Source organism: Frieseomelitta varia, unplaced genomic scaffold (genome assembly GCF_011392965.1).
Source record: "Frieseomelitta varia isolate USP_RPSP 00005682 unplaced genomic scaffold, Fvar_1.2 scaffold_933, whole genome shotgun sequence".
NCBI classification, from domain to species: Eukaryota; Metazoa; Arthropoda; class Insecta; order Hymenoptera; family Apidae; genus Frieseomelitta; species Frieseomelitta varia.
Genome location: NW_025110738.1, coordinates 183,292 through 196,134, shown reverse-complemented (window position 1 = coordinate 196,134; position 12,843 = coordinate 183,292). Strand labels below are relative to the sequence as shown.

Genomic DNA, 12,843 nt, shown 5'->3' with positions numbered 1-12,843 from the left:
AATTAATCACACCAGGATAAGTACTATACTATAAAAATATATACTGGGTTGAGTGAAAAGTAATTTCATATTCTGCCGATAGACGACTTTAGCATAACTCTGGTAATATTACTCGGATCTGACAATACTTATGTGTGATTTTTACTGTACGATTAATCACACAAGGATAAGTACTATACTATAAAGATATATACTGGGTTGAGTGAAAAGTAATTTCATATTCTGCCGATAGACGACTTTAGAATAGCATAACTCTGGTAATATTAATCGAATCTGACAATACTTGCATGTGAGTTTTACTTCGCTCTAATCTCTCTCATTTCTTCTCGAACCAAACAACACACTGCCCGCAACAATTATGAATTCACTCCGCCTCGATATCACGGAGAATTGAACGTCGTTTACAATTATTCGAATACTTTCTCTCCGTTACTTCGGGGCTCGGTAACGAATGTAAAACAAAATGAACATTACAAACTAAATTAAACGATTATTAAAACGTAACGCAACACCGCGAAAATTGCAAGCATTAAAATTGAATTCCTCGGCATATACCCGGGCCCTCCTCTATCTTGCATCTTAACGAACGATAAAGGGCATAATTCACGCGGCGCGACATTTTTGCTTAATTTACGACTGACAACCGTATTATTATTTCGTACATGCGACGTAATTTCTCCCGACAGCGTACCGCTCGCGCGGATAATTACAAGCGATACTACGTGCCTTATAGCGATCAGATATGTATCTCGCCGAACGACGACGGTCGATCAGGGACGAGAAACGAACGGAAAGGAACGTTAAACCGCGGGCGCGCAACCTTCCCCGGTTTAATTTGCAACCGAAGTTATAAGACACGCGTGCCTTTTATTGCCGCGACACTGTCGGCCGTCGTGAATTTAATATTCAGACGCGAGCTCGACCGAGAAAACGTGTTACACGTGTTTTCCAGTCGTAAGAATCCGCTCGGCGGATCGAGGACCACGGGCGGAGGGGCGCGTTGATTTACGATCGATCGAAGAAACCAAAAGGCCTTTACCTGTGATACTGCGTCTGAAGAAAGTTGAAGTCCTCCTTGATACGATCGCACAACTCGCCGATCGAGAATTTATATTGCTGGCCGGGCTGCGGTGGACCCTGAAACAGACCAAATAAAAGAACGCGGTAAAAATCGGCTCCGAAACCGAGACAGTACTTTTTGCTGCTCGGTCGACAGGCATTTCTGCTCCGTACGCAGAAATCGTTCCCAAATATGAAAGAACGAATTTTCACGCGATAAACCCGGTGTAAAACTGTGAAACGTACGTACGTATTGTTGCACCGTATAACGTGCCAAATGAACGAACATAATTACACGGCGTAACCGTACCTGCGCGCGCAAAGTCAAATACCATTTGCCCGAGTGTGGAACAATAGTTTCAGTGTAGTTTTGTAGTATCGTTAGTTAGATATGCATTTAGCTGTGCGCCGCATTTGCGTTTGCATTTTATCGTAGAACAGGGAAATAAGGGTTTGCTCGATGAAAGCAGTCATTCATCGGGCAAAATTGACAAATTTGAAACGGTGAAACTTGCCTCAAGTGTTTTTTAATCTGTATTCTTTTTCACAGAATCACCTGCAAAATGTGTGTCTATGATATATATATATATATTTGTTCATTCTCGATAAAATTCGTCTCAGGTTCTAGAGTACAGAACTATTCGAAAAAAATTGATTAAAGAGAAATATCGTAGGACAACGACAGAATGAAAATCCTGATGTACAGGAGCGACACGTAACAGCTGACCCTTATCAAATTCTCATAAACCAATTCATTTGCGACCTACCGTCAGAGGTTTCGAACCTCTGATGTATAATGCACTTTCCCGCGCGAGCCAATGTAGAGAGAGCATCGACGATGAAAAAGGAAGCCCTCGAACCGATAGACGACTAAAAGGTTACCCTTAAACGACTCTGATCTTGTTTGCAACCGAGCGAACCCCCGACGACGTGTGGAGAAAGGTGTGCCAGGAAAAATACTTCCTCGTGCCTCGCAATTTCCATCGATCGCGCGAGAACGTGTAACTCGCGAGAGAATTCGACGAAGACGAGGTTTTAGGAAATCCAGTGGGAGCAGTTAGAAGCAGCGAGCTATTTTCCCTGTCAAACTCGTAATAAACATTCCCAAATTAGAGAAATTGGAAGGACATTAAGCAAGTTTCACTAAAAATCACAAATCGTATGAAGTAACGACTGGCTTTGAATTGAATCTCGAGTCCTTGGTCCCTTCGTCAATCAGCCCATTAAATATTTTTCACGCGTCTTGTGTGCGTTAGAAAATATTTAATTTCCGTGAGATATCATATAATTTTTCGTTTTCAACTATATTATTCATGTTATCTGATTTCAATTGATTTAAAATTGATTTACAGAAGTAGAAACGAATAGGAGAAATAGACATTATCATCGATTATGTATCATATTACGTGCATTATCAAACAATAATGATAACACGCGTTATCAAATTTCATTTTTCAATGATTCCGAGGATAATCTCGTCCCGACAATTTACTTAAGTATACCTAACGTTGTAACAAAACCGCTTGTTTGCTTCGTAACGAGTTAATTTCGCCGGTGACTGATTTCACGGCGTCGCCACATCGCGGAGAGTCCAGACAACGATCCTTCTCTCGCCGGTATCTTCCAGCAAATATAGCCGAGGGGGGAATGAATGGATTCCCGAGCATTTTCAAGGCGTAATCGGACGTCGTGATTGCGTACGGAACGAACGGTAATCCTTCGATGTGCCGGATGCACTTGTCACGGCCCACGTAAGCAGCCGCCTCGAGGCGTGCACGCGGCATACACGCATACAGACGCAAGTAGCCTGGCATAAGCGGCGGAAATCGTGCCGCTGCTTTGGCTTCCGTTCGCTGATTATGCCTCCAGTTTAAAGCTGTGGTACACGGTTAGCCGCGACGGGCTTCAGCAGCTCGTAAAAGCTCGCACGCGGGCAGAAAGGAAAGAAAGAAAGACGACCCGGGAAACACTTTAGATAGGAATCGACTCTCGCCGACCGCGAGAAACATTGTTCCCTCCCTAGCCGAGGGAAACGAGAGGATTTTCTCGTAAAACCCGTACATCCGAGAGTCAAGACGGCAAAGACCGCTGTCGTACTACTTTCGATGATAATCGAGCCCCGCTGCAGCTTGTATAATCGCCTGGTAATTGTCGTTAATTAGCGGCATCGAAGCACCTCCGGCTCTATTAATAATTAAACTGGCTTTCGACTGGGGTGGAAGAACAAAGAGTGGGAGCGAGAGAAGGAAAAAAACGAGGAGAATGATCGTCGAGAGACGTCGAGAAGCTTCTATCGTTTCGTTCGCGTCGAGTTCAGATATTTCTAGAGAGACAGATGGTATAGTAATTTTTATCGAACGAGCGCTGATAACGTCTGAACTGAAATTCGTTATTGTCGCTGTTGTCTCCTTTGTCAATTGCCAGATTAATTATTAATAAAATAATACACTTGTTAAATGCTATACATTCTATTAAACCCTTTCTTAATTGAATATATTAAATAATTCAAAAAATACGAGAAAATACAGGCTACATGTTTATCGGAGCATACCGTCCTCAATCTGTTGATATAAGTATAAAATAAGTAATAGTTAAAATCTAAAATGCATAATAAATAAATTCTTAAATATTGCTATAAAGAAATATATATATACTATTGTGAATTAAAAAAGTGCATGTATTGTACAAAGTTTCCCTGTTGCTCCAAAAATGTACGGACTCTGGGAGCAGGTTGGGCACGCCAAGTGCGATACGAAATGTGTTACGATTAACGATCAATTAATAATTTTTATTCGATTTCTTTTACAAATGTAAAACAGTGTATTATTAAAGATTCAAACGATTTCACGTAAGATATGTAAATATGAGTTTTTCGTATTCCATATCTCTTACTTCAAACATCTCTGATCGTCGATCGTCGATAGTTTTAGCGTTAGGTGTACATGTGAAACAGTTTTATTTAGTAAGATGGAAGCTGAAAGAAAGCGAACGTGAAACACGAGCGTTGCACTCTCGACGAAAATGTGTTCTCGTTCCGGCGAGGAATAGAGGAAAAACGTGAGCCAGATTTTCGGCCAGAAAACACCACACACACCACTACCACGACTGGTCTCGCGGCGATCGGCGCATTCCGCGATCGATAAAGATCCACGCGCCACGTAGTATCCGGCTGGAAGGGAGTCGGTCTCTAGCTTTTACTCCCGGTGAAAGAGCGAGCGCAAAGAGGGAGAGAGTGTCAGCCAGCCACTGGGCGGAAATAGCGGCGCAAATTCGGTTGCTGCTCCGGCATTTGAGAGCCCGATGGGAAACCCACGCTTACCGACTTTGGCGGCAGCTGTACCAGCGCCCACGACCGTAAAAGCCACATTATTACCGGTAGTACCGCCACTACCCACCTCCGTATACCTGTCGGTAATAACGTTACGAGCGTGTTATCGATCGTTTTGCACGTCGTACCCCGCAAAACGGATACGCCACGACGGCCTCGTAAAAGCTGAAATAGTTCTCCACCTCCTCCTCCTCCTCCTCCTCTACCTCTTCCTCCTCTTCTGGGCTTCCCGCGACACCCTATACATATATCCTGTTCTTTCTCTCACCCCTTTCGCGCGTACTCTGTTCCTGTTTCTCTCGTAGACGCTTTCGTAGGGCTCTAACAAAAATGCTCAGGCCGCGGTAAAAGTTTAAGCAGCATTATTTTGAAAACGCGTGGAAAGAGGATTTCCCGCGAAAAGAGCGATGAGAAAATTAACGTTTCTGCAAATATCACGGGCTCTCGCGGTTTGCTTCCTCCCCCCCGGAAGGGGGATTTCGAGAGAGTTTGATACAAACAATTTTTTTAATCACACGTATCAAAATATAATTGAAAAGTTTGTACAGTAGAATTTCTATTCTTCCATTAGATTGCTAATGATTAAAGTGATTGGAATATATCGCGAATTGCTTATCCCTTGCTCAACCCCCCCAAAATCACCGTAGCCAAAATCTAGAACCTATTAACAATCACCTCGTAGTGATAAACTGATAAGTACGATAAACTATCGTACTGAAAAGCACTTTATCGACGCTGATTTCACCCTCCTATCTCTCGAGGAAACTACTGCTCCCTTAAATCACACCGTGCGACAACAGTTTTCTCTCGCGAGTAGAACGAGGCGTGAAGTTTTCACGCAAGCGGCGATAAAACCGAGTAACAGGGCGTCGTTAACGATGCGAAACCACCCCTGCTCGACTGTGCCCGAATCGATAAGGAGAGAAACGCTTATCAGGTTAGAGGTAATATTTGCCAGCGCCTATCGCGAAATCGCCGAACCGATACTGCGCTGCGTATCTTGTTTGTCGCGTGTCGAACGCGCCAAGTACACGCCGGATGAGATAGAAGTACAGCGATATCCAACGCGTGTAAACGCACGAGTATACCTGAGTTAACCCTCAATGACCACGGATTGTCGAGATAAAATTTCATTTGTTCGCAGGAGAAAACGATTGTTAGAACAAAAAAGTTCTTATTCTTTTTCGACAAAAAAAAAAAAAAAATGACTTGATATCTCCTTTCAGGAAACAAATTCTGACACTGCCATAATTTGAAGACTTCTTCGCCGTACACATAATTTTTTATGAGCTTACACAGAGAATTCTTTTTTCGACGAAAATGTATCTTTTTTATTTTCCATTTGGATATCGACGCCAAACAAACAATTGTTAACAAAATCGTGCATTTTCTACCTCTAAAACAAGCTTCAATAGTCAAATATCAGCTTGCATAGTAAATCTGCGGTTTAACATGAAGTTAAAGAGGAGATGATACACACTTCCGCTCAAAAGTCACTTTTACTTTTAATATTCAGTACTTATTGTGAATTATCCTGTATACACATTTTATATAATACAGTACAATACAATATAATAATATAATAAATACAATGTAACACAATATAATAATGTAACGTAATATATAATACAACATATCAATATATTAACATTATTATTATACATTTCATGTGCAAAGTACGTTTCATATTTACTGTATTAAATTATATTGCATGTATTGTATTTAATTTAACATTTTACTGTAATTTTCTACGTATGTATCGTAATATAATAACATAGTAGTCTATTGTACAAAGTGCAAGACACAACAATTTATATTGTGCATTACATATCGCGTATAAAATTTACACTTTCACAATTAACATCGCAGACATTGCATTTATTGTATATAATTTATAATTCACAATTGTCGCACTATTTTCATTACACAAACATAGTACTTACTTGTTCCTCAAAAGATGAACATGTAGCAGATGTAAACGGATCTTCCTTTGTTTCAGGCAGAAGCAATCTTTCTTCCTGTGGTGTTAATTCTTTTGGACGCTCAGATTCTTGTTCATTTTCACTATTTTGGTTCGTAATATACCTTCTTCTAATATACCGAATTGTTGATTTGCTTATCCTTACAAGAGCAGCAATTTCATCATGTGATTTACCTTCTTTGAGTAATTGAAGAATAAATTCACGTTCGCGTTTATTTATATATGTTGTTTTATCACTCATTATTTTGAATTACAGGTTAACGTTTAACTGTCGGTTCCGTTTGCTCTCAAATACTGTTGGAGATACACTGAAGATCTTTCGTTTACATTTAAACCTTGCGACAGTCTTGTGTTTACAATGTATAGTGTTTGTAATTCAGCGTTCGAATACTTCTGTTATGTCTTATATGTACTTACCCGTGAAAAATGTTATGTAATTTGTTTACCTATCGTTTAATCTTTCTCTAACTTTGCATACGCTTAGCAAATGTATATACAATAGTATAAAAACAGTTTGTTTCAATAAATTGCAATTCATTATACAATTTTTGATCAATTATTTTCTATCATGCCGTTCGAATACTTTCGTTGCTCACTGTGTATATATACGTTCTCCAGCTGCTAGAAAAAAAACGCGAATTATTTTCTTAACCAATCGACAACAACTTCGTCAGAGAACACTGAATGTTTCCGAGCGAAGACTGCCTTTCACGAAATCATCGAATCACCTCGAGCCCTCGATCGACGATCTTGCTTGTCGCGCGTGTGTTTTATAGCGTGTATCGAACACGCCGAACAAGGAAGAGATTGCTTGTTGCGAGCGTGTTTCTTAAGCGATATCGAACACGTGTAAACGCACGAGGATACCTGGTATCCGGTTAACGGGCCACCTTTAAAGGCTTTCGAACGAACGAACGAACGAACGAGAAGGAGAGAGAGTCAGGCCGGCAAGAATCGACGGAGGGAGACGCGCGCGCACGCTTGCTGATCGGCAGAATCGTTGATCCCATTTGTCCGCGCAAAGCCACCCGCGGTCAATCCAATTAATTTATTGGCTTTCGCCGCGGAGCACCCATACTCTCTCTCTCTCTCTCTCTCTCTCTCTCACACACACTCGCTTTCTCTCTTGTGCACGCTCGCAATACTTAACAGCACGAGCTTCCGTCGTGGCGCGTCGCGATAATGCGCGCGCTACCGCTGGCAAAAGCTCGATTCCACGACGATTACCGACACCTCACCTCTATCGTGAAGTCGAGCACCTTCCAGCCAGTAAACATCCGCGGCGGATTTCATCGATCAAAGGTGCATTTTCACTGATTTTCACGATTCGACGATTCTCGATTCTGGATTTTGAACGATGGCCTTTAATTCAATTTAATTCTGATCTTTCGTGCTATTTCAGACAATTATGTTTGATCGACAGTGACGAAAGTGATGGTTGATATATTAATTAGCAAATTATATCGTTGTACATATACTGTTACGAACGCGACGAAAGAAACGGAGCATTTACATTGGAATTTTATATATATTTTTACGTATCGTGCATTTTTGCATTTTTGAATTTCCCATAAAATATGTTGTCTATTAGTTGGTGTAAGCGGAAGAGCTTAATAAAAACGAAAGAGAATGGAAGAGCTGGTTCTGCAGAACTATGTAACTATTATATTAATTTTACAAATGTATAGTGTAGTATAAATTAAAACTAGTATTTTACAACATTTTATATAACAAAGACACCAATGTTTCAATAAGATTATACTTGTGTATATTTCTATTTTGCGATGGATATGGCGTAAAAAAGAAAATACCAGTAAAAAAAAAAGAAACTTTGTACAGCTTCTCTACGTATTCTGATGCAAACTTATACTTCGAATTCACCTGAATATTATCAGAAATATACGTGTTTGCATTTCACGAAATGATCGTACTTCCGTTACTGATAACATTTGACGGGAGATTTTTTACGACCAAGTTCGACATTTCACGCACGCGAGAGAACAAAGGCAAGCTTTCACATGCTTGCAAAAAAAAGAATTCTCACCTCTCTCTACGACGAAACGAAATTTCTCGCGTTCCTTATGCCGCTATTACACTACGAATTTTTCCATTCGAACGGCCACTTAGGTATCGCGTAGGTTTAATTAAGATTTCATGTTAACAACGTTATAATATTATTTCCAAGTAAAAGTGAATTCCCTGTCATCCGCAACTTCTGCAATCTGCGACGCGTAGAAATTACAGTTCAACGTTTCCGCGTTTACGATACACACGCGTCCCAGCCGGCGTATAAACAATATTTTAATAAAACTTTCTACCTATACGAAGTGCACGTGATATTCTCGCGAAACGCTCGTCCACTTTCAGCCAACGTTAATACCCAGCTTCCACGAAATATGTTTCATCTACTCGGACCTGGTAAGTGGTGTTCTCTTTTTTTCACTCTCTCTCTCTCTCTCTCTCTCTCGTTTCTAGAATTTCACGTTCTTTATTATTTCGCTGGTACATGGCAGGCCGGCGTCGTTACGTTATAATTGCCATTTTATGCGCGAAAACCGGACCGCCGTGTTTCCATTTAGAGGTATATTCGCCGCGCGTTAAATGCGCCGTCCTTTTACGGAAAATATTTCTGCGCGAAGCCGAAACCGCGGCGAGATCCTTGCCGGCGATCAGATCGATCGGAAGGTCGGAAGTGAAAGTTCTTTCCATCCCCCCGCGTATTATCTGGATCAGCGACAACCTTTCACGTTGAACTCGTGCCCCGACTCGTTATCTCGACGAAAACGTAATAAAACACTTTTTCGCCATCATCAATAAATTCCACCGCGAGACACGCGAGATATATACATATGTAGACCCGGACTGTGACTTCGTGCCGCGACGAAATCTACCGTATATCGCCGGTATATTTGTGGAAACCGTGTCAGAATATATAAATAAAAATTCTCTTTACTTTCTCGAGAAAATCCTCCCTTACAGTGATAGACTTCGTTTCACGAATTTCCAGTTTATATACGTGTAACTTCGTAATGTTTCGATTTGCAAGCGAGGTTTACATAAACGCTAATTAACCTCTTGCGCTGGAATGACGTGCCACGCACATCGAGAACTTTTCGTCCCAAAATTGCAATGTTCCCTCAGTTTTAAGTATATTTAAAGTATATACCCAGGCAAAAGTATAATATAGTTATAATATAATTTCTTAGCGTAATATAATTATAATTCATTACAAGTATAATACAATTTAGGCAAAAGTAAGACATAGTATAATATAATGAATTTATTGCTTCTTAATAATTTCCATCGTACCATCGACGAGTTCGAGAAGAAAGCGACGAATTACTGTATGCGGTTTGGTCGCTCGTTATGGTCCGCAAATTGGTTAAAAATCGAATATATTTCCTACGTTAGCGAACTTCTTCGATTCCCTTTCAGCATCCGATTAACGAAAAAGGAACGATCTTCGCTAGATCGCGGATAAACCACGTACGCTGATCTTTCGCGCGAGTGAAAACAGACGCGGATCGCGACAGGACGGATGATCGCCGGGGGCTGAAAAGCCCCGGGGATCCGGACGCGCGACACGCCGAAAGATTAAATTCGGAATTTTCGATTTTAATGTTATTAGCCGGAACGTGGCCGTGGACAGGGGGTGGAGAGGGGATCGAATATCGCGCGGGCCACGCGCTGGCGATTACCGCGATCAAATAAAGGCGTGATAAATACGTGTCGTCGCTGTAAAATCAAGTTGAAAAACGGCGTCGTGAAAAAAAAAAAAAAAAATTTCTCCCCGCGTCCGGGCGCGGACATTGTTTGCCGGTCGAGCGGCGAGCGCACGCTCGCACACTCTCGTCCTACCGCCGGCTGGGCCGTATCAATAATAAATCGAGCACGTTCCCGTGTACTCAACGAAATGCCGGGCATGGCGCGCTTTCGCTCTCTGATTTTTCACGGGGAAAAATTGCTCGGATGCGCGCCGCGAGGAAAATCCATTTTTCGCCGCGGTTTAAAATATTCATCGTTTTACATCGAATAAAACGAGGGCAGGGGGGCTGGGGGGGGGAGAGGTTTTTCTCGCGCGCGCGCGAACTCCCCCCCCCCCGGCCTGTTTCATTGTATATGTAAATACACGTGGTACACGTGTAACGAACGAATCCGGGCTTCAATCGGTGTAATTTTTAATACCGTGCGTATTACTGTATCTGTGCAGTAGCCAACTATATTGTACGTTGTATGTTGTACGATATTACGTATAATATAATATAATGCTTTGCATACAATTATATATGTACATGCGTTATATTTATTGTAAATAAATATAATAGATACGTGTTGTACATCGTATAATATACTGTACAATAAACTTTACGCAATAAATGTTGAATATCGAAAATGGAAAAAAATGGAAAAATTCTGGGACTTTCGACCGGCCGATTTGTGTATACAATACGTACACACAGCTGTCGAACGTAAAGTTCGATATCATATTTTATATTTAACGTCGATGCATGCCGAATAGTGTATCAATTCATCAAATTTATATAAATTCATCGCTTTTATTTAATCGACGCAACGGAACGTGCTCCAACACACTCCGGAGAAACATACTTTGTCAAATTAACAAAATTTTTGTGACGCTGCAAATTGTCCATCTATAATGTTCGGTGACTCTCTGAACTAACAGTGTGCAAGAAAAAAAAAAGAGAAAAAAAAAGAAGAAAAAATATTTGTACACGATATGAAAAGACGCGTGTATTGAGAACGCGGATGTTTAATTTTTGAAAACAAAACACGTCTCGCTGGACGCGGGGAGAGCGGCGACGGAAAATGCGGTTAGCTTCCGTCGAAAAGCGAAACGCGAATTATGTCGTTTCCGACGAATAATGATGAGAGAGCACCGCCGGCAGCTGTCAATCAGTGTCCTTTACGTGCCGCGGCCGATTTAATTATCCGATAGCCACCGTCCCCGAGCCAAACGCCAAAAACCCTTCTCGCGTCATATCCTGTCCCCCTTTTATCCCTCACTTTCAACTCCATCTCCTCTTCTCTCTCACTCTCTATTTTTCCCCCTTTTTTTTCTTTTTTTTTTTTTTTTTTTTTTTTTTTTTTCTCTTTAGTTAATTTATTTATTTTACTTCTTAAATTCATCTTTCAATTTCAATAAAGGTGTTAGCACNTTTTTTTTTAATCTCTCCCTCCTGATCGAGAGCAATCACAATAACGCGATCGGTGGCGTTCGATCGCGCAGCACTTCGAAAACTACCCTCGGTGGAATCGGCCGCCACCGACCGAAAAAGAATTAACGCCGAAACGCGATCTGATGGAAACAGGCCGGTCGTTGGAAATTGGAGGGTCGCGCGTATTTTCGCGTTTAGCTGCGTGACATCAACCCGGCGGGACGTGGTTCCATGCGAAATGCACGGTTCGCGTGGACGTCGGTAAGGTAACAAGAGGGGGTTCGGTGACGGAGAAAAGCGACGGGGAAAAAAGAACTAACGTGGAGTATTGTCGACGACGATTTGGTTGAAAAAAAAAAAATCGTCTGGTAGTTTTCATCGATTAATCTCTTGCGCTGGAATGACGTGCCACGCACGTCGAGAATTTTTTGTCCCAAAACTGCAATAACATCTCTCAGGGCCCGCACATTTTTGGAGCAACAGGGAAACTTTATACCAATGCAAATATGCACTTCTTTAATTCACATTGATAAAATATTCTTAAATATTACTATATATTTTTTATATAGTAATATTTAGGAATCTATTTATTGTGTATTTTAGATTTTAACTATTATTTATTTTATATTTATATTGACGGTATGCTCTGATAAACATATAGCCTCGTACTTTTTGAATTATTTAATATATGATTGAAAGGGTTCAAGAAAATATATTTTATTAATTTTTTTATTATTTTATTATTTATTTTTATTATTTATTATTTTATTATTTTATTATTAATTATTTTTCATTTTAGAGGTATTTTATCAAATAAAATGAAAATACCTCTGGTAACGTTTCTTGGCGTGGTATGTTAGGAAACAATTTTCCCTACTTCTTGAAAAATTATATAACATTATAATATATAATTATATATTATATATAATACTATATAAATATAAATTGTATATAATAATATATATATATTTATATAAATATAAATTACATGTAATAATATATATATTTATATATAATAATATAAATTATATATAACGTTGCCTGAGCCGTGTTCCCTACAATGCAAAAAAACCGTTCCCCGTTGAAACACGAGAATTCGCGTTTCCCATCCACAATGTATAAAGCATAACCCCGGCAAAACAAATGATAAATTTATCACTTCTCAATAATTACTATCCAGCGATAATTATCAAAAAGAAAGTGGCGTATTATTGTGTACGGTTTGGTCACGTACGGTATGGTCCGCGAAGAAGGACACGATTTCTCTCCGTGTTCGCTGGCCAGAAGACCCGTATAAA

General features: G+C 40.3%; 1 protein-coding gene across 3 annotated transcripts in view; it reads right to left on the bottom strand.

Moving 5' to 3' along the window:
* LOC122537828 (protein groucho-like) overlaps positions 1 to 12,843 on the bottom strand; it is a 171,720-nt gene that overhangs the window by 124,743 nt on the left and 34,134 nt on the right. For all 3 annotated transcript variants that reach the window (XM_043671429.1, XM_043671430.1, XM_043671428.1), the window contains exon 2: positions 1,040 to 1,137. In XM_043671429.1, the coding sequence (XP_043527364.1) occupies positions 1,040 to 1,137 (98 nt within the window). The remainder of the gene's footprint in view (positions 1 to 1,039; positions 1,138 to 12,843) is intronic.